We start from the raw sequence: 14926 nt of genomic DNA, 5'->3' as shown, positions 1-14926 counted from the left end.
TTCAGTTTCATTCGATCTTTGCATCTCCTATTTTTCCCTGTCACTTTCTCTCTATCAATCTCTTTCCTTCTTTCACCAGTTCTCAGTCTTTCTCACGTCTAATCACTATCCCTCGTTGTCTTTTTCCTTTTTTCTTTTCTTACTCTACTTTTCTCCTTTTCTCTTACTCACACTTATTAACAGTCTCTACCTGTGAGTCTGTCTCTCTTTCTCATCTCACGCTTATGTCTGTCTGGTAGTCTCTTTGTCTCTCTCTTTCTCTCACTTTAGCTCAGTCAGAAGGAAAAAGTAGAAGTAGATAGATAGATAGATAGATAGATAGATAGATAGATAGATAGATAGATAGATAGATAGATAGATAGATAGATAGATAGATAGATAGATAGATAGATAGATCTGTCTCTCTTTCTCTAACTCTCTTCACCACCATTCCAAATTTCCTTGATTACAAAATGGGTGTTTAAAATCCAGTGAAGCAGGACAGATTTGGCAGAGCAGCTCTTCTCCTTTTCCTGCCTTCCAAGACAGCACACATGATGGCTGCTCCCCATCTGTCCGGCCCTAAACCTGGGTTCAAACACACGCGTGCAGGCAAACGCTAACTACCAAGCGGCTTCTTCAGCCATCTGTCGCATCACCGCTCCATCCAGCATCGTCCTCCTCACTCCTCTCATCGTCACACGTTCACAAATAGCCTCTCATCTCCCTCATGGCCGTGTTTCTCATTCGGCATAAACTGCACTACGATAAAAATACACAGGTCTCCTTTTAGGTCAGGTGTGTGTGCGAGCGCGCGCGTGCGTGCGTGCGTGCGTGTGTGTGTGTGTGTGTGTGTGTGTCTAAAAGATTAATCTTTTTCTGGTTAATGAAATGGCCTTGATGAAGGCATCCACAGGCTGAAGGTCATCCTGTGGCACGTGTCCCCACATTGGTGACGTTTCCGCATTCTGGTTTGGTTCCGGTTCTTACTGTGTGGTTACAGTAAACATTATAATGCATTCATAAACTATTTATGAACAATGTTTGATATCAACCTTTACACATACTACAAAATCAATTACGCAGTAAAAAGGTATATTCTACAGCTACACTGAACGGACAGAAGTTTGTGGACCACCAGGAAGAAAATAGCCAGCCAGCCTGACAGACAGACAGACAGACAGACACATACATACATACATACATACATACATACATACATACATACAGTACATACAATGATAGAGAATTAGATAGATAGATTTATTAATATTACAATATAATATTATAAAGTCTATAACTTGGGGTTTGTTGCTAGTTGTTTATGGAGATGTTCTGAGAACCTTGTGGACCCCACTGCTCTTTATACCTCCTCTCTACATTTACATTACCTTTTTTAAGGCCCTTATCCAGAGAGACTTACAATTATCTCATACAGCTGAGCAGCTGAAGGTTAAAGGCCTTGCTAAAGGACCCAGCAGTTGCAGCTTTTGGTGGTAGATTTGAACTCACAACCTTCAGAAGTGCAACATCTTAACAACTGAGACCAAACATAGTAGATAAGGATCAATACAGGTAGACGTGTGTGGCCATCATGGTTATATTATGGGCTGGTTTATTTTCTGATTGCCACAGGGAGGGTTAAAGAGGGTGGGAGAGAGAAATAGAGACACACACACACACACACACACACACACACACATGCAGCTACCAGAGCTTTATAGTCATGCACTTTCTACCCTGATGTGATCTCTTTCCCAGTTTGCGACATAATGAGGCCGTCGTTATTAAAGTCCTGTCACAGGTTTAGATGACACTCATGCAGGATCCTGTAAATGATTTTTAATTGAGGAGCCCATATTAAAAGCCACACCGGCGATGATTATGGTGTCAGCGTGTCTGCTTCTCCAAAAGTCAGTTACTTATTTCTAATTCATACCTGAATACAAGCTTGCCATAAAGGCATCTGAAATTATTCGGAGGTGGGGGGAGGTGGATAGGATTTTAGATCGCAAGGTCACAAGTTTAAATCCCAGCACCAATAAGCTGCCACTGAGGGGCCCATGAGCAAAGTCCTTAACCCTCAACTGCTCAGTTGTATGTCACTCTGAATAAGAGGGCGTCTGCCAAATGGCGTCAATGTAAAAATATCCATTTACATTTAAATTCTGTTACGACAAAGAAGAGGAGTCATAATGCTGCGCAATAAAGCAGGATCAATTTGCTAGTTTGAGCTTAGTAGCTAATCGTACAGTAGCTGCGTCTCGCTTTGATATGATATTGAGTCATTTCAGACACAATTAAACACACTTCAGGTGCAATCAGCTTGATTTTCGTCTTCGCTTGGCGGGTTTTCGAATGTCCGAATGCATAAAAATATTGAAAACGAACGAAGAACGAAGTGGATTTTTAAAATTCCAAGATTTTAGATTGTGAACAAACAGAGTGAAGCTTACAGTAAAACGTTCCATTGACCTTATATAAGCAGTAAACACTCTAGGAAGGCTACACAACCAATCAGATTAGTGGACCTTACTTATGATTACTAGTACCCTACGAAGGTGTATACCAAAATGCATCATCGAATATATACAATCAAGTTGCCATAACACCTTATATCACCTTTGGGTTTCAACTTGACTTATACTATATAGACAAATTATTTGTTTGTGGACACCTGAGAATAAGTAGGTTTTTTTAATATCTTATTTCACGTTTAAACCCCTATTTACTCTTATAATATCCTCTTGGGGAGGTGGTCGCTCAGTGATTAAGGATCTGGTTTACTGATCGGAAGGTAGGTTTTCAAGCCTTGTTTTGCCAAGCTGCCATCTTGGGGCCCTTGAGCAAGGCCCTTAAACCTTTGTTCTCCAGCTGACCCCAGCTTTCGTACATTGCTGACATATGCAAGGAATGTATTTATATATGTATGTATAAAGCACAATAATTACCTTCACTCTTCTGGGAAGTTGCACAAATTTTTTGGAGTGTGCTTTGGAGATTTGGGTTCAATCCGCCACAAAGGTCAGATATTGATGAAGGTGAGCTGAGGAGGCCTGGCGTTCATTCAGTGATCCATTTTACCATGTTTAATAGGGTTGAGGTCAGAGCTCTCAAGCAGGAGATCTTTCAATCCAAACCTTATAAAGTATATCTCATGGAACTAGCTTTGTGCACACTTTATGTCATGCTATAAAAGGTTTGAGTCTCCTAGTTCACGTGAAGGGAAAATGTCATGCTCCCACACCTAAATACATCCTATACACCTTTGTGGTAACAGTTTGGAGAAGAACCACATACAGCTGAAAATGTCAGGTGTCCCAACACTTTTGTTCGTTTCGTGTACATATCGTTGACTGTGTAACTCAAACGTTTGAGTGGCGGTGTAGTCATTATAAAAGCTAGATCCAGTCATGCCATTTGTCATCATTGTATAGTTGAAAAGCAGGGGCCGTCTCAGTTTCCTCATTTATTCATGCTGTCGATGAATCAGACTACATCCCCGGCCTAATGAGAAAGTGGTGTAGCGAATGAAAGACGAGTTTCCCGTGTCCCATTTCGTCCTCCTGCTTTTTTTTTGTCCTACCTCTTGTTTTAACTCGTGTTCGGTTTCCTGTCCCTGCCGAGAGAATGAACGTGGCCCTGGTCTTCTTGAGTCGCTCCGCCTCGTCTAACTAGGCTGGATTTGCTGGCATGGTGCATGGCGGGCAGGCGGGCGGTCAGAAGTTTGATTACAGGGCACGGCTGGCACCCGGGGAGATAAGATGAAAGGGAAGATGAAACGTGACCCACTTGACCCCTGGATCGCTCCTTGTTTGGTGGACCATCTGAGACAGTGGCTGCACAACAAGGGGGGGAAAACTAATCCTTTCCAGGTGTTGTGCCAGCTTACTAGAATGACTAGCGACTCCCACACACACACACACTCACACACTCACACATACACACACACACACACACACACACACACACACACACACACACACACACACGTACGCCGACACACTTCACTGTCCTGGGTTCTTAAGTGTTCGGTGAGAGGGAGGATGAGTGAAGAGAGCTGCAGGTGGCAGTTGGGATTATAGGAGGCGAAGGGGGTAGTTTGTCTCACACACACACACACACACACACACACACACACACACACACACACACACACACACACACATATATGGGAGCCTGTATGGGCACATAAACCATAATCCTGAAATATTGATGCTCTGTGTCACAACTCATTGAAGACACCATGCAACACACACAAACACACACACACACACACACACACACACACACACACACACATACACACATACACATACACAATCTTAACCTCAACCTTAGTAACAAAAGCAAACCATTTTGTTCCTTTTTTAATAATAAATCTTTTTATAGCCACAAAAGATTTTCCTATTTTTCTGGGGACATCAAGATATAAATATTTGTCCCCACAAACACAAACACAAACACACACACACACACACACACACACACACACACACACACACACACACACACATTTCCCTCATCACAGTTATTATATTGTACATATTCCTCATTGATGTTGGACCTGACACACATGTATAAACACACCTGACACCACACACACACACACACACACACACACACACACACACACGCACACATCCCTAACCTTAGCTTTGCTATAAATATTTTTTTCTGTCAGATTCTTCTGAGGACATTAAGATATAAGAACATTTTCCCACAAACACACACTCACACTCGCACACACACACACACATACAGTTTGCTGTATTCAGTACCAGATTTCTTCCATTGCTTTATTATCATATCTTACATATAACTAATTGACGCTGGACTGTCTCTGTCTCACACACACACACACACACACACACACACACACACACACACATACACAAAAACACGGAAGCCTAACCTCAAAAGCCTTACTGCTTTTGAATAAATCTTTTTAATGGCCACAATGTCACATTTGTCATATTTATTATATTTTCTGGGGACATCACGATATATAAAAACATGTCCCCACAAACACACACACTCGTGCGTACACACACACACACACACACACACACACACACACACACACACACACACACACCAAACAATATGAGATTTTCCTCATTGCATTGTAATATTGTACATATTCCTCATTGACCCTGAACCCATGCCCCCCTCCACCACACACACACACACACACACACAAACACACCTCACACACCACACACACTTACACACTCACACACACTCACACACAACTAACCTTAAATGCCTTAGTTGATATATATATTTTATAGCCACAAAGGTCAAATCTGTCAGATTTATAATTTTTTTCTGGGGACATCATGATATAAACACATGCCCCCACAAATCCACATTCTCACACACACACACACTAAACCATATCAGATTTCCCTCATTGCAGTTATTATATCACACATATTTCTTATTTTATCGCCACAAAGTCAAATCTGACAGATTTATCCTTTTTCTGGGCCCATCGCAATATTAGAACAGGTCCTTACAAACACTCACTACAGAAACCCACACACACATACACACAAACACACACAGACTAAACAATATCAGATTTTCTCACCGCAGTTATTATATCATACATATTCTTATTAATGCTGGACCTTGTTTTACACACACACACACACACACACACACACACACACACACACACTAAACAATATCCGATTTCCCCTATCACAGTTATTATATGGTACATATCTGCCACTGATGCTGAACCCTGAGCTCTCACACACACACACACACACACACACACACACACACACAGACACACAGACACACCAGGTGAAAATATTCAGGAATATGAGTTCAGCCCTGCAGCACCTTCTTCTCATCATAATGTGATCTTTTTTTCCAGCTAAATGGCTCGCCGCTGTGCATAATGAGCCTCGGCGTTATTACGGCACTGTCACAGATTCATAAGACATCACTCTGGCAGCATCGCGTAAAGCCTTTTAATTGAAGAGCTCGCAATAAAAGCTCGCAAAAAAAAACTACGCCACGCGCCGCGATCTGGAATCATTTGAATGGCACCTGGAAAGCCTAAGCGCGATGACGCGACCGCGTTCGTGATCTTGACGAGATGTCTTTGCTAAGTGCTTGCTGCGAGTTTGTTTGTGTCGGTAATCACATATTTGTCCTCCTTTGTCTCCATTCTAGGACGGAGTCGGTTGCCGAGAAGATGCTGACGAACTGGTTCACGTTCCTTCTCTACAAATTCCTCAAGGTGAGCCGAGGCCTTTTTTTACGCACGAGTATGTCGAGGGGGGGACAAAGGAGGCTTCAAGGTCATTTGGCATGGGATGCGAATGTGTGTGCAGAGATGCCAAATCTTTCGAGAGAGCTGGCAGAGAACACACTGCAGGTGCATGCGAGAGTGTGTGTGTGTGTGTGTGTGTGTGTGTGTGTGTGGGAGAGAGAGAGAGAGAGCTCATGCTAATCAGCAGGTGTGTAAATCTGGTCCTGCTGACCACAGCGTTCCTCTTTTTATCTGTGTGTGAGAGTGTGAAGTGCAGCAGTCGACTCAGCTCTCCACCGCTTTGTAGCCTTCCCACATCATTAAGCAACTAGCAAACAGTTTAAAGGTGCAATATGGCATTTTTTAAGCATTTTGCAGAGATTTGCTGAGTGGGATGAGATGCTTAATTTTTTTTTTTTTCAGCACATTAAGATTGCTGTTTTTTCTTCTATTATATTATCTTTTTTTAGTCAATCAATTTTCATTTATCTTTAATAATCCCAGGCTTACAAATTGCAGTACAACTTCCTTTCATTTCAGGTTTCAAGGTTGCCTGAGAATAAGTTCTTTTTAAGCATCTCATTCCATATTTTGTCCCCGTTTCCTGTTATAACCTTTACTCTTCACAATTCGTGCTCCCTATATGCCTAGTAGAATGACCTGATTAGATGCAAATAACCTTGTTAAGTGTACACACTCACTACATACCTAATCCATACATAATACAACCAATGCAGTTACCCAGCACCATATCTGCCCAGAGACGCACAATATTCACTACATATGCACAATACAAGTGATACAACACCCTAATGCCTAATTTGCATAGTATTCCGACTTGATTTACTGTGTAAGCTTACTACATACACACTCCATCCACATTACAACCTAACACAATTTATATATAAAATATGATCTTATGGTACAGGTAGTTTGCTTTTACTTCTTTGATTCAGACAGACAGCAAATTATTTACTTAAGTGCCTTCTGACTTTTAACACATGGCCCCTTTTGCAAACCGCAAGGCCTTTATAGTGCAAAAAAAGTATTATTTTTTTAAATAAAACCAGATGTTTCTTTCCTGTTGTGTCTGCAGGAAGATGCAGCTCTACCTCTGCCATGTTAATCTGTAATTTATGTGCCTTTAAGGACACGCTTTGGCCTTCGCAGTGTTGTGATTGTTCATGTAGCAGCGGCGGTGCTGAGAGAACGAGCTCAAAAAATAGTTTAGCGACGAGAAATCGATCTACATATCAAATATTAGTCACAAATTATTGCTCACTTTTGAAAAAATAAGTAGTATAGCGCATCTACTAACAATTATATCGTGCAGCTTGTGTATATATATATATATATATATATATATATATATATATATATATATATATATATATATTAGGGCTGTTAATTTATTAAAATATTTAATTGCGATTAATCGCATTATTGTCATGAGTTAACTCGTGATTAACTGCTATTTAATCGTACATTTTTATCTGTTCTAAATGTACCTTGAATGAAAACTTTTAAAGTTTTTAATACTCTACTCAACATGCGCATGGACAAATATGGATGCTTTTTGTAAATGTATGTTTATTATTTGTGAAACCAGACTCAACATGAGCATGAAGACAAAATATTCTTGTAAATATTTTAAAGTAACTATGGTGTTTTAAATTATGTAAATTATTAGGAGACCACGTGGAACTTTTACTATGTTTCCATACGGATGGTTTTAATTGCCAGATGTTTCCATTTACTCTTTACCCCTAGTAAAATGATGTGTTTTGCTAACACTACATATGATATCGAACCTGGTGCCCTATATGGTGAAAGAAAATTACATGATTAACCCTATATGTTCTCTACATAGAGTAGTATAATACAGATAATGCAGTGTCCTAGTGGCCCAGCTGCATGACATAAACTTCACTGCTGTTGAAGGTCCCTACAACTCATTTATCAGACAACTCTTCTACCTTTCGTTGACTGTTATCCATGCTAGTCTGTTTTTTTGTCAGTAAAGGAGCTACAGCTTTAGCATGTGCTGCTGTCTGGCTTTGTTCGGATGATTGCTTTTTGAACAGAACAGATGTGAAAGATCACCCTGCTGAGGGTGGAAAAAAAAAAAAGAGGCATAGAGCCCCAAAAAAATTTCCTCCCAGAAGGGTGTGATGCAACAGCTCCGAAATGAGCCACTATTTTTCCTCATCTTGTCTTGTCTTCCAGGAGTGTGCTGGCGAGCCGCTGTTTTCCCTCTTCTGTGCCATCAAGCAGCAGATGGAGAAAGGGCCTATCGACTCGATCACAGGGGAGGCACGCTACTCTCTGAGCGAGGACAAGCTCATCAGGCAGCAGATCGACTACAAGACACTGGTGAGAGTCAAACAGAGCAGACGAAGGGACAGGGAGAGAGAAAGAGAGAGAGAGGGAATGGTGGAAAGGGAGAGGGGAAATAGAGAATGGGGGAGGTTTCATTTCCTACCACCTCCAGCTCTTCAGGGTGACTGATCTTCACAGCCGACAGGAAACGCATCAGCTACAAGTGACCCCCGACCCTCCATCTTATCACAGGGTCACTGTGTTATCATGTTCTATACATCTTCTAGACGGACAGGCAGGGTGTTGGGACAGTGTGTGTGTGTGTGTGTCGAAGATGAGGAGATGTGTATCACACACACACACACACTGTCACAGAGTACATCTGGGAGTGGTTTATTCCTTTTGCACCACATTATATTGCTACTGATTTGTGTTTAAAAGATTTTTGACTCATCACATATACAGTAAAATTCCTTCTTTGCAAATCTCAAGGAGAGTCAGCTATGATACAGCACCTCTGGGGCACAGAGAGTTAAGGGGCCTTCCTCAAGGGCCCGAGATTCGCGCTTGCTTCCACATACATATATGCTGTATATCTTATGTAGTATGGTACTATAAATTGCTTTGTTTTGCTAAATTATGTATTCAATTCAAGTTTATTTCTATAGTACTTTTCACAATGGACATAGTCTAGAGGCAACTTCAAAGAATGTAGGAATTATAGAACAAAAAATTTAATAAGTGAGTTGTGTGTTTATCTCCAACGAGCAAGCCTGGAGCGACCTCCAGCCACTGTGGTAAGGAAAAACTCCTTTAGGTGGTATGGGGGAGAAACCTTGAGAGTAACCAGACTCAAAGTAACCCTGTACAGATTCAAATATTCAGCGCACTATACTGATACGCATACAGTATACAGCCTTGCGTTAAAACATATCTAAGATTCCAAATGCCAGTCTGTCCATAAACAAATCAACCCTTTATATGGTCCTTTATAAGCTACTTCCAGGGTCTCGTTCTCCTTCAGCAACCGCCCTGTAATAATGAACGGTTCCAGTCTCATCAGCATCATGGAAATTGTCTGCTCCTGCGTGCCATGTAATTACATCTCGATGGTGATGATAGTCATCGCGTCGCCGTCAACGTCGTCCTGAAGGATGACGAGTCTGATGACGAGCAAAAGGATGATAATTATTGAGTTAATTGCGGAGCAGGGTCTCGGCTCCCTGAAGTGTCTCGACACCTTTTTACACGTTCGCACTTGTACAATTACACCTTACTATGTCTCGTTCGCTGTCTGTCAAAAAAGTCACACACGCACTGTCTTTCTCTGAGGTTTTTTTTTTCAACTACAATGAATATTTGAGTTAATAGACGTGGAATAAAAAAAAGTTCGAGACCTACTGTACCTCAAATATTGTTTTTTCCTCCTTATTTGGAAATGACGTTTCCCTGTCACAGAGGTGGATATAGTAGATACCTTACAGCAAAACATACTCCACCGAAAGTCACCAAACCTCTCAGAGTATGGCATTTGAACAGCACTTTTAGTATTTGACTCATATTTAATGTAGGCTCAAAGATGCACAAGTCCTCGACACCTATGAAAAGCCAAAAAACGGTTGATTTGTGTGGTTTCGTTTCCTAAAACACAATCAGCCTCTTCAACATGGCAGAATGAAACAATGATCGAACAAGTTGGTCCCGAAAATAAAATAATGCATTAAAGCAATCATTCCAAAACGAATCTTCAAATAAAAAAACAAATACAATGACAGCATCGTGTCACAACAATTAGTATTCAATTGACGAATTAAATTAAGTTAATCAGTTTAGATAAATTAACAAATATTTTGAGTCGGAGAACATTTTTATTCAACTTCTACCAAATCCGTACTTGGAATTTATTTTTTTGGACGGAAAATGAGGCCAGCGGTGCGTAAACGTTGCTTACAGGTGGCAGATGCGGGTAGAGGAGCGTCTGCGTCTTCAACGTAATGTAATTGGTTATGCTCTTTGTCAATTAAAATATAGTATAAATGTAGTTAAGTGGAGAGTAAAAGTCTCTTATATCTTTGATACTCAGTAAAACTAGAAAGCAGCTGGAAAATTACTAGCAGGTAAAGAAGTACGTTTACTCGGATACTTTACACTGCGTCTCATTGGATGGCCGTTTGCTTTTCTTCCTCTAGGTGGTGAACTGCATTCACCCGGACAACGAGAAAAGCCCAGAGATTCAGGTGAAAGTCCTGAACTGTGACACTATCAGCCAGGTGAAGGAGAAGATCCTGGATGCCATCTACAAGAACGTTCCTTATTCTCATCGTCAAAAAGCCGCAGACATGGATCTAGGTAAAATAAAACTAATCGATGGACACTTGACCATATGTACTTTGTGAGCATGCCATTTCACATTCAGTCCATTTACTCTTAGAATAAGCTTTATTTTTCTGGGCAGATGTTCTACGAGGTTTTGGAGTGTGCTTGTTGTATTCAGACACAAAAGTCAGGTAGTGATGTAGGTGAAGTGAGGAGGCCTGTGGTGCAATCAGCGTTCACATTCATGATATTGAGAAGGGTTGGAGCGCTATAGCAGGAGATCTTCCACACACTTCCAACCCATGTAAAGCATATCTTCATGGAGCTGGCTGTGTGCACTTTAAGCAGGTTTCGGTCTTCTAGTTTGAGTGAAAGGAGCATCTCATTCTCCTGCATTAAAAGACATCTTATATAATTGCATGCCTTTAAGTCTGTGGTAATAGTTTGAGAAAAAAATATATGTATATTCTTGGAAAATTGAGGTGTTCCAATACTTTTGTTCATATAGTGTATATGAGGGTGGGTGCACAAACTTTTGCACTCAAAACCTGCAGTTTACAGCTGCAATGCACCTGCTTCTTTAGGAATCACCTACGGCTGAAAAATGCAGGTGTCCTAATACTTTTGTATATATAGCCTAGAAATAGAGAATGTAGAAAATCAGAAGAAATTAAATAAAACAGGTTTTAATAATCGGATATTTTTGTTATAATAAAAACTGCTAGATGAATTAGAGCGAGATATGTTTTAGTACAGCTTTTCTTTTCCCTCTGCATCGCTAAGAATAAATCCTGTGTATTATGTGTATAACAGACAGCACCTGAGAACACAGCAGCGAATAGATCAATTGTATGACTGTATAGTTGTTATATGAATCCATTAGTGACATTAGATATATAAAACTATACACGCTTAGTGTCAGAGTGATGCCGTACGAGACTGCGTTCCCCATCATCCGCTGCATATCACCGAACATTGGCGTATAATTAGCGGCAGTTTTGAACCGAGTTGCGTCACGTCTCCCGGTTCGGATTATGTTTGTCTCATTATTTTGGTGTTTGTGATTTACGTTTCTGTGCACTTGCATCCGCCTACGCTTATATTACATGACAGGAAGAAGCAGTGGTTAAAAATAATGCATAAAAATAATATATAAAATGCAGAGGCGGGAATCTGCGAAACCACCATGGAAGAAAAGAGAAGAAAAAACAGTGACGTGTACGATGGCGAAAAAAAAAGTTTCTTATTGCATTTTATGGAATTCAATGGCAGTGACTGAGGTCTGGGAGGACAAGAGAACTCTACTCCCCACAAATACACCAGATACAAGGGCAAAGATGTTGTAACAGAGTGCAAACATTCCCAAAAATGCAATAGAAAATCAAATACGGGCGACATGACAAAGAAATAGAGCATAATGTTGGAAACGTGAAAAGCAAATATTAGGTAGATATATACGTGATAATTATCAATGTGAAACAGGTACCACAAAGTCATGAGACATGACGTTAAGATGCAGAGGCTTGTCAAAAATATAGTCCCTCTCCATATTCTTGACACTTGCATATATATATATATATATATATATATATATATATAATAAAACTATATAATACGATTTCCTATTATAATAAGCTCCACTCTTCTCTGTAGATGTTCCACTACATTTTGGAGTGTGCTTGTGAAGGGTGTTAGTAAATTCAGGTCCTGATGTAGGTGAGGTGAGGAAGTCTGGGGTGCAGTCAGTGTTCACATTCATTGTTCATTAGGTTTGAGATCAGTCAGAGCTCTATAGCAGGAGATCTTTCACTCCAACTCATGTCATGAAGCTGGCTTTGTGCTCATGGGTATCGTCATGTTGGAAGAGGTTTGGGTCTCCAAAGACATACTATACAAATGTGTCTCCAAATTTGTGCTGAGGAACCATATATCGCTGGAAAAGTCAGGCGTTCCAGTACTTTTGTCTGTATAGAAAAGCTAGAGACAAATGAAAGGAAAATAATGGAATAAGGTTGAATAGTAATAGTGCAATGGTTATCTGAAAGGAGTCGGATACTGTATACCTAGGATACCAGCAAGATACGTCCAGTTGACATTACACTCCTTTTTAAGCTTATAAATCCAATTTAATTCGATTTACTTTTATTTGCATAGCGTTTTTTAACAATGGATATTGTTAGATATTGTCTCAAAAGATATCGTCTCAAAGCACCTTCACAGAGCGCATAAAGCACTTATAAAAGAATGTATAAGTTTGTTCCTTGTCATTGATCCCTAATGAATGAGAAAGTAGTGAATATGGCAGAGAAAAACTTCCTGAGATATCATGAGAAATAATCCTTGAGAGGAATCAGACTCAAAAGGGAAACCATCCTCATCCTCATCCTTATCCTCCTTACTGATTGCCCATTCATTACAGTTCCATCATTGTTAAGGTGTGCAGTGAACAGGTGCTTAAATGCTTTTGGTTGTGGTCCTGAGATATTGTAGCAGACTGTTGTTATTAATCACAGTCCCAATAATTCACACTTAAGGTGCATGAACTTATGAATTAAGAATTTGAACATCCAGGGTGGGTTTTGGCCATTTGGAATGAATTCTTCTCTAAGCTTTTTTTTTTTTTCTCATTTTTCGTGCTCAGCGTTCCATTTGTTTATTTTGTCCTCTCTGCAGCAGCTGATTTGCATATTGATAGAGAAATGTACAGTACTGAGGAATAAAACAATAGGAAAAAATTCCTCCTCTCCGCTCTCTCTGTCGCTCATTCTCTCCCTCCTTCCCTCTTTCTGGTGATGATTTGGAATGCAAAGCTACTCCTCGTCACCCAGAGATACGTTTCATCATCTCTCGCTGTGATTGCTGTTTTGTTTATCGAGTCACAAGCAGAGCCTGAGATAGCAGCAGTGAAGAGGGATCTCCCTCCGCCCCCGGCCCAATCGCTCATTTATTTGTGGCGACGATTCGAAGCGAAAAGACGGAAACGGTGACCCTTGGCCACCTCTTGTGGCCGCAAAAGGATGTATTTCGTTCTCATCAGAACCTACGTCCGAAACTGACGCCACACATTCACAGGTCTTTTAAAGGGCTTCCCAGGGGCCTGCTGGAGCAAAAGCGATACGCAGAAGAGAAGCGATTTTTTTTTCCCCCCTGTTTTTCTAGAAATTGTTGTGAAAGTGCAATAAGAGCTTGGCAGGAGGTTTAGCGCGGGTCGATTAGGGCCGCTCGGGCTCTGGCTGCTGCAGATGAAAAAGGAAGTGGCTTTCTGTACCGGGCTCTAATCATTCCCATCGATCCGGCAGCCAGGACGGCCCTAAGAGCAGAAAGCGAGATTAATTTACCCGTCTTCCACCTTCTCGTTGCTTTCCTCTCTCCTGGTTTCTTCCGCTTCATTCGTTCTATCGCACTTTTTTTCTCCTCTCCTTTCTCTGTCTCTTGACCTCGTTCTCTCGTTCTCTCTCTCTAGGTGTGTGAATCGCTCTGTTTTTGAGAAGATGGCCTGATCATTAAATCTCTCCCTTCTGCAGCTTTTTTTTTTTCGTTTGACCTTCACGCCATACATCTTTTTTTTTTACTCCTCACAGGAAGCAGCTTGCTTCAACTCAATAAAATGGGAGCATTCGTGATGATGTTGAGATATTCACAGCTATTCAGTGACTTGTAAACGGTTTCGTGATTGTTTTTCTGCAGAGTGGCGTCAGGGCAGAGGGGTTCGGATCATCCTGCAAGACGAGGACATGACCACGAAGATCGAGAGCGACTGGAAGAGGCTCAACATGCTGTTGCATTACCAGGTACAACCCCAGATTTGATATTTCTTGATTCTCCCACATCCTGTAAGATCTTAAGAGTGTACACTGTAATTCGAAGCAATATTGGAATCCTCAGATCTGACTGGACAGGAAGTGGGGATCTGTTTTTACTAATAGGACTCTGATTCACATACATAAAAAAAAAATTCACGTGTAGGTATACACATACACATACACCCGCCATTTCCAGTGGGTTTTCTAAAACTATTAACACACAATTGTAGAGGATGTC

General features: G+C 40.8%; 1 protein-coding gene across 1 annotated transcript in view; it reads left to right on the top strand.

The window, feature by feature from the left end:
- The window catches only part of plxna4 (plexin A4), a 317143-nt gene that overhangs the window by 271905 nt on the left and 30312 nt on the right, over nt 1-14926 (top strand). Inside the window, 4 exon segments of the mRNA XM_046872953.1 lie at nt 6172-6238; nt 8477-8623; nt 10759-10918; nt 14573-14676. Coding sequence (XP_046728909.1) covers nt 6172-6238; nt 8477-8623; nt 10759-10918; nt 14573-14676 — 478 coding nt within the window.

The sequence above is a fragment of the Silurus meridionalis genome, chromosome 18, assembly GCF_014805685.1.
Source record: "Silurus meridionalis isolate SWU-2019-XX chromosome 18, ASM1480568v1, whole genome shotgun sequence".
Classification (NCBI taxonomy): Eukaryota; Metazoa; Chordata; class Actinopteri; order Siluriformes; family Siluridae; genus Silurus; species Silurus meridionalis.
The sequence above is the reverse complement of the archived record's forward strand: the minus strand, read 5'-3'. Positions and strand labels throughout refer to the sequence as shown.